The sequence below is a fragment of the Ipomoea nil genome, unplaced genomic scaffold, assembly GCF_001879475.1.
Source record: "Ipomoea nil cultivar Tokyo-kokei standard unplaced genomic scaffold, Asagao_1.1 scaffold2647, whole genome shotgun sequence".
Classification (NCBI taxonomy): domain Eukaryota; kingdom Viridiplantae; phylum Streptophyta; class Magnoliopsida; order Solanales; family Convolvulaceae; genus Ipomoea; species Ipomoea nil.
This window is the reverse complement of record NW_017619075.1, coordinates 2,749,392-2,761,508: the sequence shown is the minus strand read 5'-3', so window position 1 is coordinate 2,761,508 and position 12,117 is coordinate 2,749,392. Positions and strand designations below refer to the sequence as shown.

The 12,117-nt window shown below is 29.5% G+C and overlaps 2 protein-coding genes across 2 annotated transcripts in view; one reads left to right on the top strand and one right to left on the bottom strand.

The window, feature by feature from the left end:
• Positions 1–2,524: 2,524 nt before the first annotated feature.
• On the bottom strand, positions 2,525–3,652 carry LOC109154413 (F-box protein At1g11270-like). Its single transcript, XM_019302211.1, has one exon. The coding sequence runs from the start codon at positions 3,650–3,652 to the stop codon at positions 2,525–2,527; it is 1,128 nt and encodes a 375-aa protein (XP_019157756.1).
• Positions 3,653–10,777: 7,125 nt separating this feature from the next.
• LOC109154412 (pectin acetylesterase 7-like) overlaps positions 10,778–12,117 on the top strand; it is a 4,829-nt gene continuing 3,489 nt past the window's right edge. The window contains exon 1 of the mRNA XM_019302210.1: positions 10,778–10,960. Within this exon, the coding sequence (XP_019157755.1) occupies positions 10,778–10,960 (183 nt within the window). The remainder of the gene's footprint in view (positions 10,961–12,117) is intronic.

The following is a 12,117-nucleotide window of genomic DNA, read 5'->3' as shown; positions in this document are numbered from 1 at the left end:
GTCAGCGTGAATTTGGGGAAAGTTTGGTTTAGTGGAAATGAATATAAAAAGGATGGTTCTCTTACCTTTTCACTTCATGGATTTTGAGAGACAGAAATCAGAAGAAAAGGCTACCTTTATTATTTTCATATTACAGATTATTATATTGTTTTGAAGAGGTGTCTCGCTAGATCAGACATTCTAGATTAGAAGCAGCAGTATCAACATCTGAAGTAGAAGATGGCATGCATGCACCAATCCTAAGTTAGATGTTGTGAATGTTGTAGTTGGTTGTTGTAGCTAAAGATGACGTGTGTTTACAAACGCCCTGTATAACATTGGTGAACATCTGGTGAATTGGGCTAACGTGAGTTTCCCCGTAGATGTAGGAGGTTTCGCTCCAAACTGCATGATCAATATTTGTGTTCCTGATTTTTATTTCTTACTTTTAATTTGTTATTTGTTCCTTCTAAAATGACATAATTAAAAGTACGGTAATTTCACTTTTATAAAACCAAGTAAAACTTTAAGACTTAACTTACATTCAAGATCCATGGTACAGTTTCAGAGGCACCAAGCATGGTCTTAAGACTTAAAATAAATTAAAATAAAAGTATCTACTATTTCTAATTGGCATTTAGTTAAGTAGAGCGAAAATTAATTCTCTAATATATTGTTTCTCCTCATTTATAGAACGGAATTGCGAAAATAACAATTTTAGAAAACGAAAGCATGTATGGTGTGCAATATAGGGACATACTTATTATGCATATATTACAATGTCTTATCTGCAAGCGTGTTTTTAATTAATCTCCAAATTAATCTCATTCATATATATATATATATATATATATATATATATATATATATATATATATATATATAGAGGATCAGGTGCAATGACAATTTTCTGTGGAAAGTGCAGATAAGCATGATCAATGACTCTTTTTAAAAAAAACACTATACAAAATGTGCACTTGAAGCACAAAAAGTGCATTCGAAGGTAAAAATTTTGCATTTAAAGGCACAAAGATGTGCACTAATCCAGAATATGCATTCAAAGGCACAAAAATGTGTACACAAAGGCGTACAAATTAAATGTGCGTTTGATGGCAAAAATTCTGCACTCGAAGGCACAAAGATGTGCTATCGAAGCAATTTATAGTACCAAAAAGAGAAGTTATTCAACTTAATGTTATTGAAGCAATTATCATTACAAATCGTTTGTAAATCTCACAAATTTCATTAAAAATTTAGTTATAGTATGTTGTTGAAAAGAATGCAAAAGATATAATAAACACTGGCCCAGAAATATGCACTTGAAGGCACAAAAATGTGCACTCGAAAGCTAAAATTTTACATTCGAAGGCACAAAGATGTACAATTGAAGCAATTTATTATTCCAAAATTGTAAGTTATTCAACTTAAGTATTATTAAAGCAATTACGCTTACAAATTGTTTGTAAAACTCACAAATTGCATTAGAAATTTAGTTATACGTTACTGAAAAGAAAGCAAAAGATATACTCCGTAATAAATATTGGTCCATAGTTGTGCATTTTAAGGCACAAAAATGTGCACTTGAACGCACATAAATGTACACTGGAAGATCAAATTTTTGCACTCAAAAGCACAAAGATGTGCACTCAAATAATAATAATAATAATAATAATAATAATAATAATAAAGCAGCTTCTACACGGAGGCAACCTAAAGTGGGAGTGGTGTACACGGCAAATTATGCCCTGGACCCGTGTACAATTATGAACATATAGTGATAAAATTATGACCATGGAGCTTTAAAATTGTGAATATAGAGCTTCAAAGATTATGAATGTACAGTTATGGAGTTATGAATGTACAGTTATTGAGTTATGAATGTACAGTTATGGAGTTATGAATCTACAGTTATGGAATTATGAATGTACAGTTATTGATCGAATTATGAACAAAGAGCTCTGACATTATGAACTTACAATTATGAACATATAGTGATAAAATTATGAACATAGAGCTCTAAAATTGTGAACATAGAGCTTCGAAAATTATGAATGTACAATTATGGAGTTATGAATGTACAGTTATGGAGTTATGAATGTACAGTTATAGAGTTATGAATGTACAGTTATAAAGTTATGAACGTACAGTTATGGAGTTATGAATGTACAATTATTAACATATAGTAATAAAATTATGAACATATACGTACTCCTATAACGAAGTTGTCTGAAATTAAAAATAAAATAAAAATAAAATAAAATAAAATAAAAAAGAAGGAGATAACAGTGCCTAACGGCACTGTTACCCGTGTTAGGCAACGTAACAAAAGGATTATATAATACTGTACTATTAGGAAAAATAATTCCAGTAAAACTTCTAGGAAAAACTAAAGATAAATTAATGAAAGTATAACTCAACATAAAAAAAAATTATTATTAACAAAATAAATTTCACAGTATTTAACGTAACTAATGAATAAAATATATCTAACTCAATATTCGAATAGCTAGTATTTCTAACTAGGATAAGGTAAAAATTGTGTCCTCTAATATAACGTGTGCCTGAAGAAATGAGGGATATGATTAGATGATAGGACAGAGGGTGTCCAATTTTTACTCCCTCCTTGGATCAAAAATAGACTCTTTTTGTAATTCAAAAAACACATCACTTTTCGAGGATCCAAAATATGGGTGTTGATCTTCTCTTCATAACGATCATTTTTCATATCATATGCCAAAAGTTTTTTTGAGCCTCTGCTTACACATTTTCTTAGCAAAACATAAGTGTTGTTCCAAATTCCAATTGGACATACGGTTGGATCTATTTGTCCAAAGTTGTAAACTTTTGTCCAATAATGTTGTTCTTGCTGCAAAACCCAAACCTCGATGACCTCTCTCTCTTCATTCCAAGCTAAGAACGCCAATGAATCATAGTAGGTAGAGATGACAATAGTGTCACGATTATTGATCACAATGGGGGGTAATGCAATGGTAACAAAATTCTCTTGAGCCATGTTGAAACAAAAAAGTAATGAAGCGTTTTTGGCATATGGTAGCCAGTAACAAAAACCATTTGTGTATATGTTATGCTGAGGGTAAGTAGTCAAACAGCTACGGCCACTCAATTCAAGAGGAAGAGGAGAATCAAGAAATCGCCAGGAATCGTTATTCAATGAATATACTAGAGCAATTTGACGCTTAAAGAGAATGAAAACAACCTTGTAATCATTTCTCGTAGAATCCCAACCTAATCCATATGCATAAAATTCAAATGAATAATGAATAACAGCACAAGGCGACCTAGGGAGAAGCCGAAAGGCACTGGTCGCAGGGTTCAACAGACCAAGGTTAGCTCCAGGTGTAATAACAGTGTGCAAGAGAAATAAACCACGACACGGACCGGTAATACAACTACCCCACAGTGACATCCGAAGATTTTCCTTAGTTCTCAAAAATTTATCTGAAAAGATGTTTGCCGCACCAGAATACTCAACAGCAAGGAGAGTTGAATTCTGTTGCAACGCATAATGTTGTTCCTTAAAAACATGTCTTTTTATTACATCATACCAATACCTGCAAACACATTTAAATCTACAAATGGATGTCACAGGCAACTTCAATAGAATCTCAAATACAACGTCTTCTGGCAAACCACTATGCCCAGATCCAACCATTATATTATTATCTCTCCCACCCTAGCAAGTACCTGCATATACACGATATCAATATTTCTTCTTTTTTTTTTGTCAAATTTGACGTGTGTATTCCTTGCTCATACCATCTTTATTCATACAGAAAATTTGCAATTGTAATCCTTACAAATGTTAATAAAAATGTAAAGAATTTAGAAAACAAGGAAAATTACAAATAATAAATAAAAACATAACCTCACAAATTTTTTTAATAACAGAATCAAAATAGACTGTTCTAAAAATTCTTTCAAACTACAATAATATTCGCATCACACACTGTGAGACTAATCTATTCATACTTAGCCGATCAATTTCAATGAATTGCATGATGCACAGAGTGTGTGACTCAAAAATATATGAGTATTCATGTATTTAATATGGATAAAAAGTGAAATAGTTATATATATATATATATATATATATATATATATATATATATATATATATATATATATATGTGTGTGTGTGGGGGGGGGGATGAAAAGTACAGTGGAATCGAGCTTACTTTTGTCTTCTCAGGCGCCGGAGATTATTTGCCTTCAACCTTCACACACAGATAATAAATCCACATATATATAATTAATGCCCTGAGGCGAGCTTAATTTATATCTATTTATAAACAACAAAGATTACAACCACAATCATAATCATAATCACAATCACAATAATAATAATAATATAATATAATATAATAATAATAATAATGAGAATAAGAGTTTAAATAGGACAGTATGTCTATTTTTACCCTCATACATACATAAATATATATATATATATATATATATATATATATATATATATATATATATATATATATATATATATAGAGGGAAAATGGCACTTTTTCCCTAACTTATATATTTATACCACTTTTTTTTTTCCTGAATTATTAATGTAACTATGTAAGCACATTAGCCCCTCAATTATTTTAAAAGTGGTGATTTTTTTTCCTGATATATTAAATTGACATTTCTACCCTTAAAATAAACAGTTTATTTATTTTTCTTCTCCAACAAATTATTGCATATACGTAGGGATGACCACAGTTCAATTCGAATTGAACCTGCCATTATAGAAATCGAATTAAAAGTTTCCGGTTATGATTTAGTTACAGAACCCAATATTTGGATTTCAGTTTACTAAAATTATGAATCAAAAAAACTAGATCCTGAACCGTGAGCCGGCGGTTCCGGATCCGATTCGCGATTTTGAAACGTCTTTATTTTAAATTTTTTTTATTTCTTTATTTTAAAATAGTCTAAATTTAACAATAAATGCATTTTATTTTTTTCAGTTCCGAACATGAACCAGCCGTCCCGGTTCGCGATTTTAATAAACTCTAAATATCGGGTTTCGATTTTAAATTGTAATTAGAATATTTCGGTTTGGTTGTTATAGTGTCTGTTTGGTTTGAACCAAATTGTGGTCATAATTTGTTGGAGAAGAAAAATAAATGAAATATTTATTTTAAGAGTAAATATGTCCATTTAACATTTCAGGAAAAAAACAGCTACTTGAATAATTTAGGGGGGGAAAGTGCTATAAGTATATAACTCAGGAAAAAAATACCATTTTCTCTAATAATAATAATAATAATAATAATAATAATAATAATAATAATAATAATAATAATAATAATATAATAATAATAATAATAATAATAATAATAATAATAATAATAATAATAATAATAATAATAATTGATAAGTTATATACCCCGGTTCCGTGCCATCACTTATAGTCGGGTCAAGGTCTCGCGGTTCGGGTCTTGGCCTGCGGGTTGGGGTCAGAGGTGACGGGTCAAACCCGAGATGGGTCAAACCCGCCACCTCGGTGGCCCTATAAAAGGGCCTTTGGCCCTTCAAGTGAAAGGATCTTTCCCATTTTTGGAGCCATGAGCGCTCTCTCTCTCGGCTCCCTCTCCCTTCTCTCTATAATATAGACAAACATACAAATATTCATATGAATAAAAACACCACTTTCATCTATTTCTTGTGTTCTTCCTTCTTATTTATAGATTCATATACATATATATTCATCCAGTACGTACACCCGTCTACTCGGGGGGAATTAGTAATATCATAATGGTGTCGTCTGTGGGGGCTTTATGATAAGTTATATACCCCGAGTTCGTGTCATCGCTTATAGTCGGATCGGGGTCTCGCAGTTCAGGTCTTGATCTACGGGTCAAGATCAAAGGTGACGGGTTTGACCCGCCACCCGGAGTATATAAGGGCCTCTAGCCCTTCTTGTTAGGAGATCCCTTTTGGACTCCCTCTCTCTAAAACTCTACTTTAATTTCCTCTTCCTTCTCTCTACATTTAAATTGAAGGATACCATTAATAAAAGAGAGGTTCTTGAGTTATATTGGATCTTATTGTTCATACATCCTTTACATATTCATCTAGTACATACACCCTTCTATACGGGGGAATTAGTACTATCAATAATAATAATAATAATAATAATAATAATAATAATAATAATAATAATAATAATAAAACAAAAACAAAAAAAAAAAAAAAAGAGACACATGTCAGTATTAGAAGACACTAACCTGCCAAACAAGTAATTTTGTACTTGATTAAACTTTTTTACAAGTTTAGAGAATTTAAATAGAACTTTTTTTATTTAAGTGACTCAATTACACTATCTTGCTTGATTTAGAAACCAATTTTACACTTTTTCCTATATAATATATTTTTAACTCCTAAAATTTAGGAAGAAAAAGAAACGGAGCGACGCTTCATCACTCATCAGCCAATCTTTCACGGAAAACATAACTGCATATTAAAGCAACACAAAAATTGCCACTAAATATGAATTCTTCTTTCCAAACTTCACTCATATGATCAACTGAGATGCTTATATGGGCAAAATTCTAGTTGTTGTTTAAAATAATAATAAAATTTTTATTATTATTTATATAGATATGTGTGAAAATAAAAGATAAAAATTAAAAGTATATGAATATTTATGAAAGTTTTGAAACCGTATCATGAAATTTGATAGGAATAGATGAAAATTTTGTTTGGCTTATATAAAGAAAAAAAAAAGTAGAAAAAGTTGAAAAGTTTAGGGTTGGATAATTGAATTTCAACTATTTATATTTATGAAAGAAAAGTCTACAAAAATCCTATATCTTATCTCTATTATATATCTAGTCTACTATACTAATAAGAGTCCAAGAGAGTTAGGCCTATAATGGGTAGAAAAAATGGCGGTCAAATTTTTTAATCAAATGAATGGCTCAGATTGATCAGATTTTAATTTTTCCTTAAGATTTCCTAATTTATCCTTAATGAATGTGATTATCCGTTAACTTTTCCGTTAAATATTATCTTTTCCGTTAATTTATGTTAATTTTCCGTTAACTTACTTGATTTCAATAAAAAATGTCTTAGGTTCGAACCACATCCCAATCAAAGTTGGCATAATTAGTACTCTATTTTACTCGTATTAAATTAAATAATAATTTAGTAGCTACAACAAAAAATAATACATATGCATTTCTTCAATTTAGAATTATGTGTCTACAATGTCTTTATTCAAAAAAATTATTCATTATCAATAAATTAAATAAAAGAAATAATTTCATTAGCTATATTGTCTTTATTTTTCTCCAATATAAAAATTCTTTGCATTCAAATTCATCAATTGATTATATTCGCTACATTGTCCCTACAATGTCTTTATTAAAAAAATTATTCATTATCAATAAATTAATTAAGAGAAATAATTTTATTAGTTATATTGTCTTTACATTTCTCCAATGTAAAAATTCTTTACATTCAAATTCATCAATTCATTATATTCACTACATTGTCAATTATCTTTTTTTGTGCACTATTTTTTAATTAAATATCAAAGTTATAATACAAAATAATGTTATATATTCATTTACAAGTAATTTATTAATGCCATGAAAAAATTAAAAAAAAAAAAACATAATTAATAAAGCCAATCATATTAACTACTTGAGGCATTTATTGACAAAGAGAGTATTCAAATCACACAACAAATTGAAGTGAGAACTATCTCGCAATGTCTTTGTTTGACAATAAGAAGTTAGCGGTTAGCGTTAGCGGATTATATTAGCGAACTTGACCAGTGAATTATATCAACGGTTGGTAAAAAGATATTTAAAAAAATTAGCTGTTTAGATTAACATGTAAAATGACCTAAGGGTATAATAATAATAATAATAATAATAATAATAATAATAATAATAATAATAATAATAATAATAATAATAATAATAATAATAATTGTTTTAAAAAATAAAAAATAAATAAAAAATAAAATTAAGTCAATTATATTAACTACTTAGGGGATTTATTGACAAAAAAAGTATTCAAATCACACAACAAATTGAAGTGGGAAATTATCTCGCAATCTCCTTGTTTGGCAATCAGCAGTTAGCTCTTCAATATTAGTATATATTTAATATTTTATGTCCTAATTTTTATTTGCTCTCCTTTATGTCTCGTATTTGGTTTCAACCATACCTATACAATTATTTTATTGACAATTATAATCAATCTTGACTATATTATCTTGCATTTGTAAACTTAGAATTACCTATTTAAATACGTAAATTTAACATTTAATTATCTATGCATGAAAAATTCCAATATAATCTCGCCTTAATATACTTTAAAGTACTTATTAATATATATATATATATATATATATATATATATATATATATATATATATATGTATATATATATATATATATATATATATATATATATATATATTGGGCATTATCCCTATCGCACAATGCGCGTAAAAAACTAGTATACTAATAAGAGCCTAAGAGAGTTAGACCTATAATGGGTAGAAAAAATGGCGGTCAAATTCTTTAATCAAATAAATGACTCAGATTGATCAGATTTTAATTTTTCTTTAAGATTTCCTAATTTATCCTTAATGAATATGATTATCCGTTAAATATTATCTTTTCTATTAATTTCTGTTAGTTCACCGTTAATTTACTCATTGATTTCAATAAGAAAGGTCTTAGGTTCGAACCCCACCCAATCAAAGTTGACATAATTAGTACTATATTTTACTTTTATTAAATTATTATTATATAATAATTTAGTAGCTACAACAAAAAATAATACATATGCATTTCTTTAATTTAAAATTATGTGTCTATAATGTTTTTATTCAAAAAAAAATTATTCATTATCAATAAATTAAATAAGAAAAATAATTTCATTAGTTATATTATCTTTATTTTTCTCCAATATAAAAATTCACTACATTGTCTATTATCTTTTTTGTGCACTATTTTTTTAATTATATATCAAAGTTATAATACAAAATAATGATATATATTTATTTACCAAATATTTTATTAATACAATGTAAAAATTAAAATATATATATATATATATATATATATATATATATATATATATATATATATATATATATATATATATAATTAATAAAGCCAATCATATTAACTTTTTGAAGGGTTTGTTGACAAAGAGAGTATTTAAATCATACAAAAAATTGAAGTGAGAATTATCTCACAATGTCCTTGTTTGACAATCAGCAGTTAGCGGATTTGACCTGCGAATTCTATCAACGGTTGGTAAAAAGATATTTAAAAAATTAGCTGTTTATATTAAAATGTAAAATAACCTAAGGTATACATATATTTAATAATAATAATAATAATAATAATAATAATAATAATAATAATAATAATAATAATAATAATAATAATAATAATAATAATAATAATAATAATAATAATAATAATAATAATTCTTTTTAAAAAATAAAAAAAATAAAAAATATAATTACGCCAATCATATTAACTACTTGGGGGGTTTATTGATAAAAAGACTATTCAAATCACACAACAAATTGAAGTGGAAACTATATCGCAATGTCCTTGTTTGACAATCAACAGTTAGCTCTTCAATATTAGTATATATTTAATATTTTATGTCCTAATTTTTATTTGCTCTCCCTTATGTCCCGTATTTGGTTTCAACCATACCTATACAATTATTTTATTAACAATTATAATCAATCTTGACTATATTATCTTGGTTTTGTAAACTTAGAATTACCTATTTAAATACCCAAATTCAACATTTAAATATCTATGCATGAACAATTCCAATATAATCTAGGTTTGATATACTTTAAAGTACTTATTTTTTAAAAAAATATTAGACATTATCCCAATCGCGCAATGCGCGTAAAAAACTAGTATAGTCTACTAGGGGGTCGCCGGTCTTTCTTTGTAACAAGCATCCAAGCCCCAAATCTTTCTTTCAAATGGGCATTAGGTGCATTCTTCTGGCAAGATTGATCCGATTTTTGTGGTACGTCATTATCCGTAGTGTTGCACGCATCAGTCTCCATATTTCCAGTATTAGAACAACCCTCAGATGCCAAATCTTGCCCACAAGAATCGAGTCTATGGCCGTACTTACCACACTTGAAGCAGATAAGATGAATGCCTTCGTATTCTACTGGAAATTCCTCATCGTCGATTGTAAATTTAGCCAGTAACAACTTGGTGATGTCAATTTCCACACAGATTCGGGCAAACTTCCCTCGAGACGCGAGACATGTTGTGTCGTCTATCTTGACAGTTTTCCCGATTTTATCTCCCACCTTCATCTGAGTGTCCTCGTCAAAGTACTCGATCGGGATATCAGGTAGTTAGATCCAAGCACAAATCTTCTGGGTTTTGTTCGTCTTTGGCCTAAAATTTTGCTTCCACCGTTCGACAATCAGATAATGGTCTTGGATCATCCATGGCCCCACCTTGCATGTTCATAATCTCTTTGCAGCTCAAAGCGTGCCAGGATATATTCGTGCTCTAAATCAATTAATTCCATATGACCTTTCGGCTTCCAGAGAGTCCGAAGGCGTCTAATCAAGAAATTGTAGTCAATAGACTTACCCAGCAGTCGAATAATGAGGGTTCTTCGCCATGGTTTTCTTATCCTAATCTTCTCCTCCTTAGTTAACCTAATTCTTGGGCACTCCGTATCTTCTTGCTCCTCTGCGAACTCATCATCAGACGCTTCCTCCTCTAGGCCTTCAAGGTCGTCTTTCTTGTAAGTCATGAATTTGCGCAAGCTGAGTTTGTATTTCGCTGGCAGAGGGGGGTTCGAGAACGCCGATTGGTTATCATTGGCCGGCGTCGTCGCCGTTTCAGGTACTATATCTGAAAAGGGGTTGCACTCGTCAAGAAAGGGTCTTCTGGAGCTGTATCTTTCATGGGTGTTGCCGCCGGTGATTCGACTTGTTCGCGGGTCCTCTTGTAATTCTTGGTCGATCTTTCAAGCAGGTCATGGTCCTCCGGCGACCGATTGGTCGCCGCCGGTGTAACATCATCAGAGAGCGTTTCCGCTTCGGCTTCCATTCAATATTACAATTTTATTCCTAAACGCATCATAAATTTATAAAATAAATAAATAACTCAACAATATTTCTAATGGACCGGCCAATCAAAATTGTTTGTTTAATTCATTTTTGCCTTATACTATCTCTTTCGTTCAAGATTTTCGTAACTTTGAGTAATTGAAGTGAATTAAGTCATTTTTCATGCACATGCTATTATATCATCAAGATTAATTCACTAATTTATGTTTTGTCATTGTCCTTTCGATCAAACTCGTCACACAAGATTTTCCTGATGTGATTTATCTCTTATATGGGATTTGTGAAATATTAAATATGAGTAAAATTTACACAGTCCATACTATACTGTAATAGTTGTAATTTTTTATCAACTTTTTAAAAAATAACACACAGATATACATAGTACCTAACCCATACACATTTTGCTCAATCAGACTATGCAATTCATATTCCAAACTTTTTTTCTTTAACATCACATCTACTAATATAGGAAATCACCGGAATGCTCATCATATTAAAAAAATGAATGGGTTTAAAAAAAATGCATTGAATAAATGCTCAAAATATTTGCTCAATTTCAAGCAAAGATAACATCATAAAACATAACCGATCCAATCTATTTCATCAATTACACTATATAATATTCGTTGTTATAATTTATATAATTGTATATCGATCAAAATATTTTTAAAATATTCTAGCAAATTCATTCCGTGCAACGCACGTGTAAAGATACTAATTTTAATAAAGATAAATTATACAAATTTAATTAACAAAGATATTAATTCGACTAAAAGTTATTCCCGTTTCCAAAAGATTTTCACGGGAATGGAGAATATTTTCCATTCTTGGTGAGGTTGGAGTGGGGATATATATATATATATATATATATATATATATATATATATATATATATATATGTTCCTGTGAGAACAGGTTTTCTCGTGCGGTCAGTGCGGCATACACCACACATAATGGTGTATTTTCGAACCCTGTGTAATGCATTTATGCATACCTAATGGTGCATGCCGCACTGACCG

Coding starts and splice junctions, on each gene's coding strand:
- LOC109154413 (XM_019302211.1), bottom strand. CDS start 3,652: ATGGTTGGATCTGGGCATAGTGGTTTGCCAGAAGACGTTGTATTTGAG.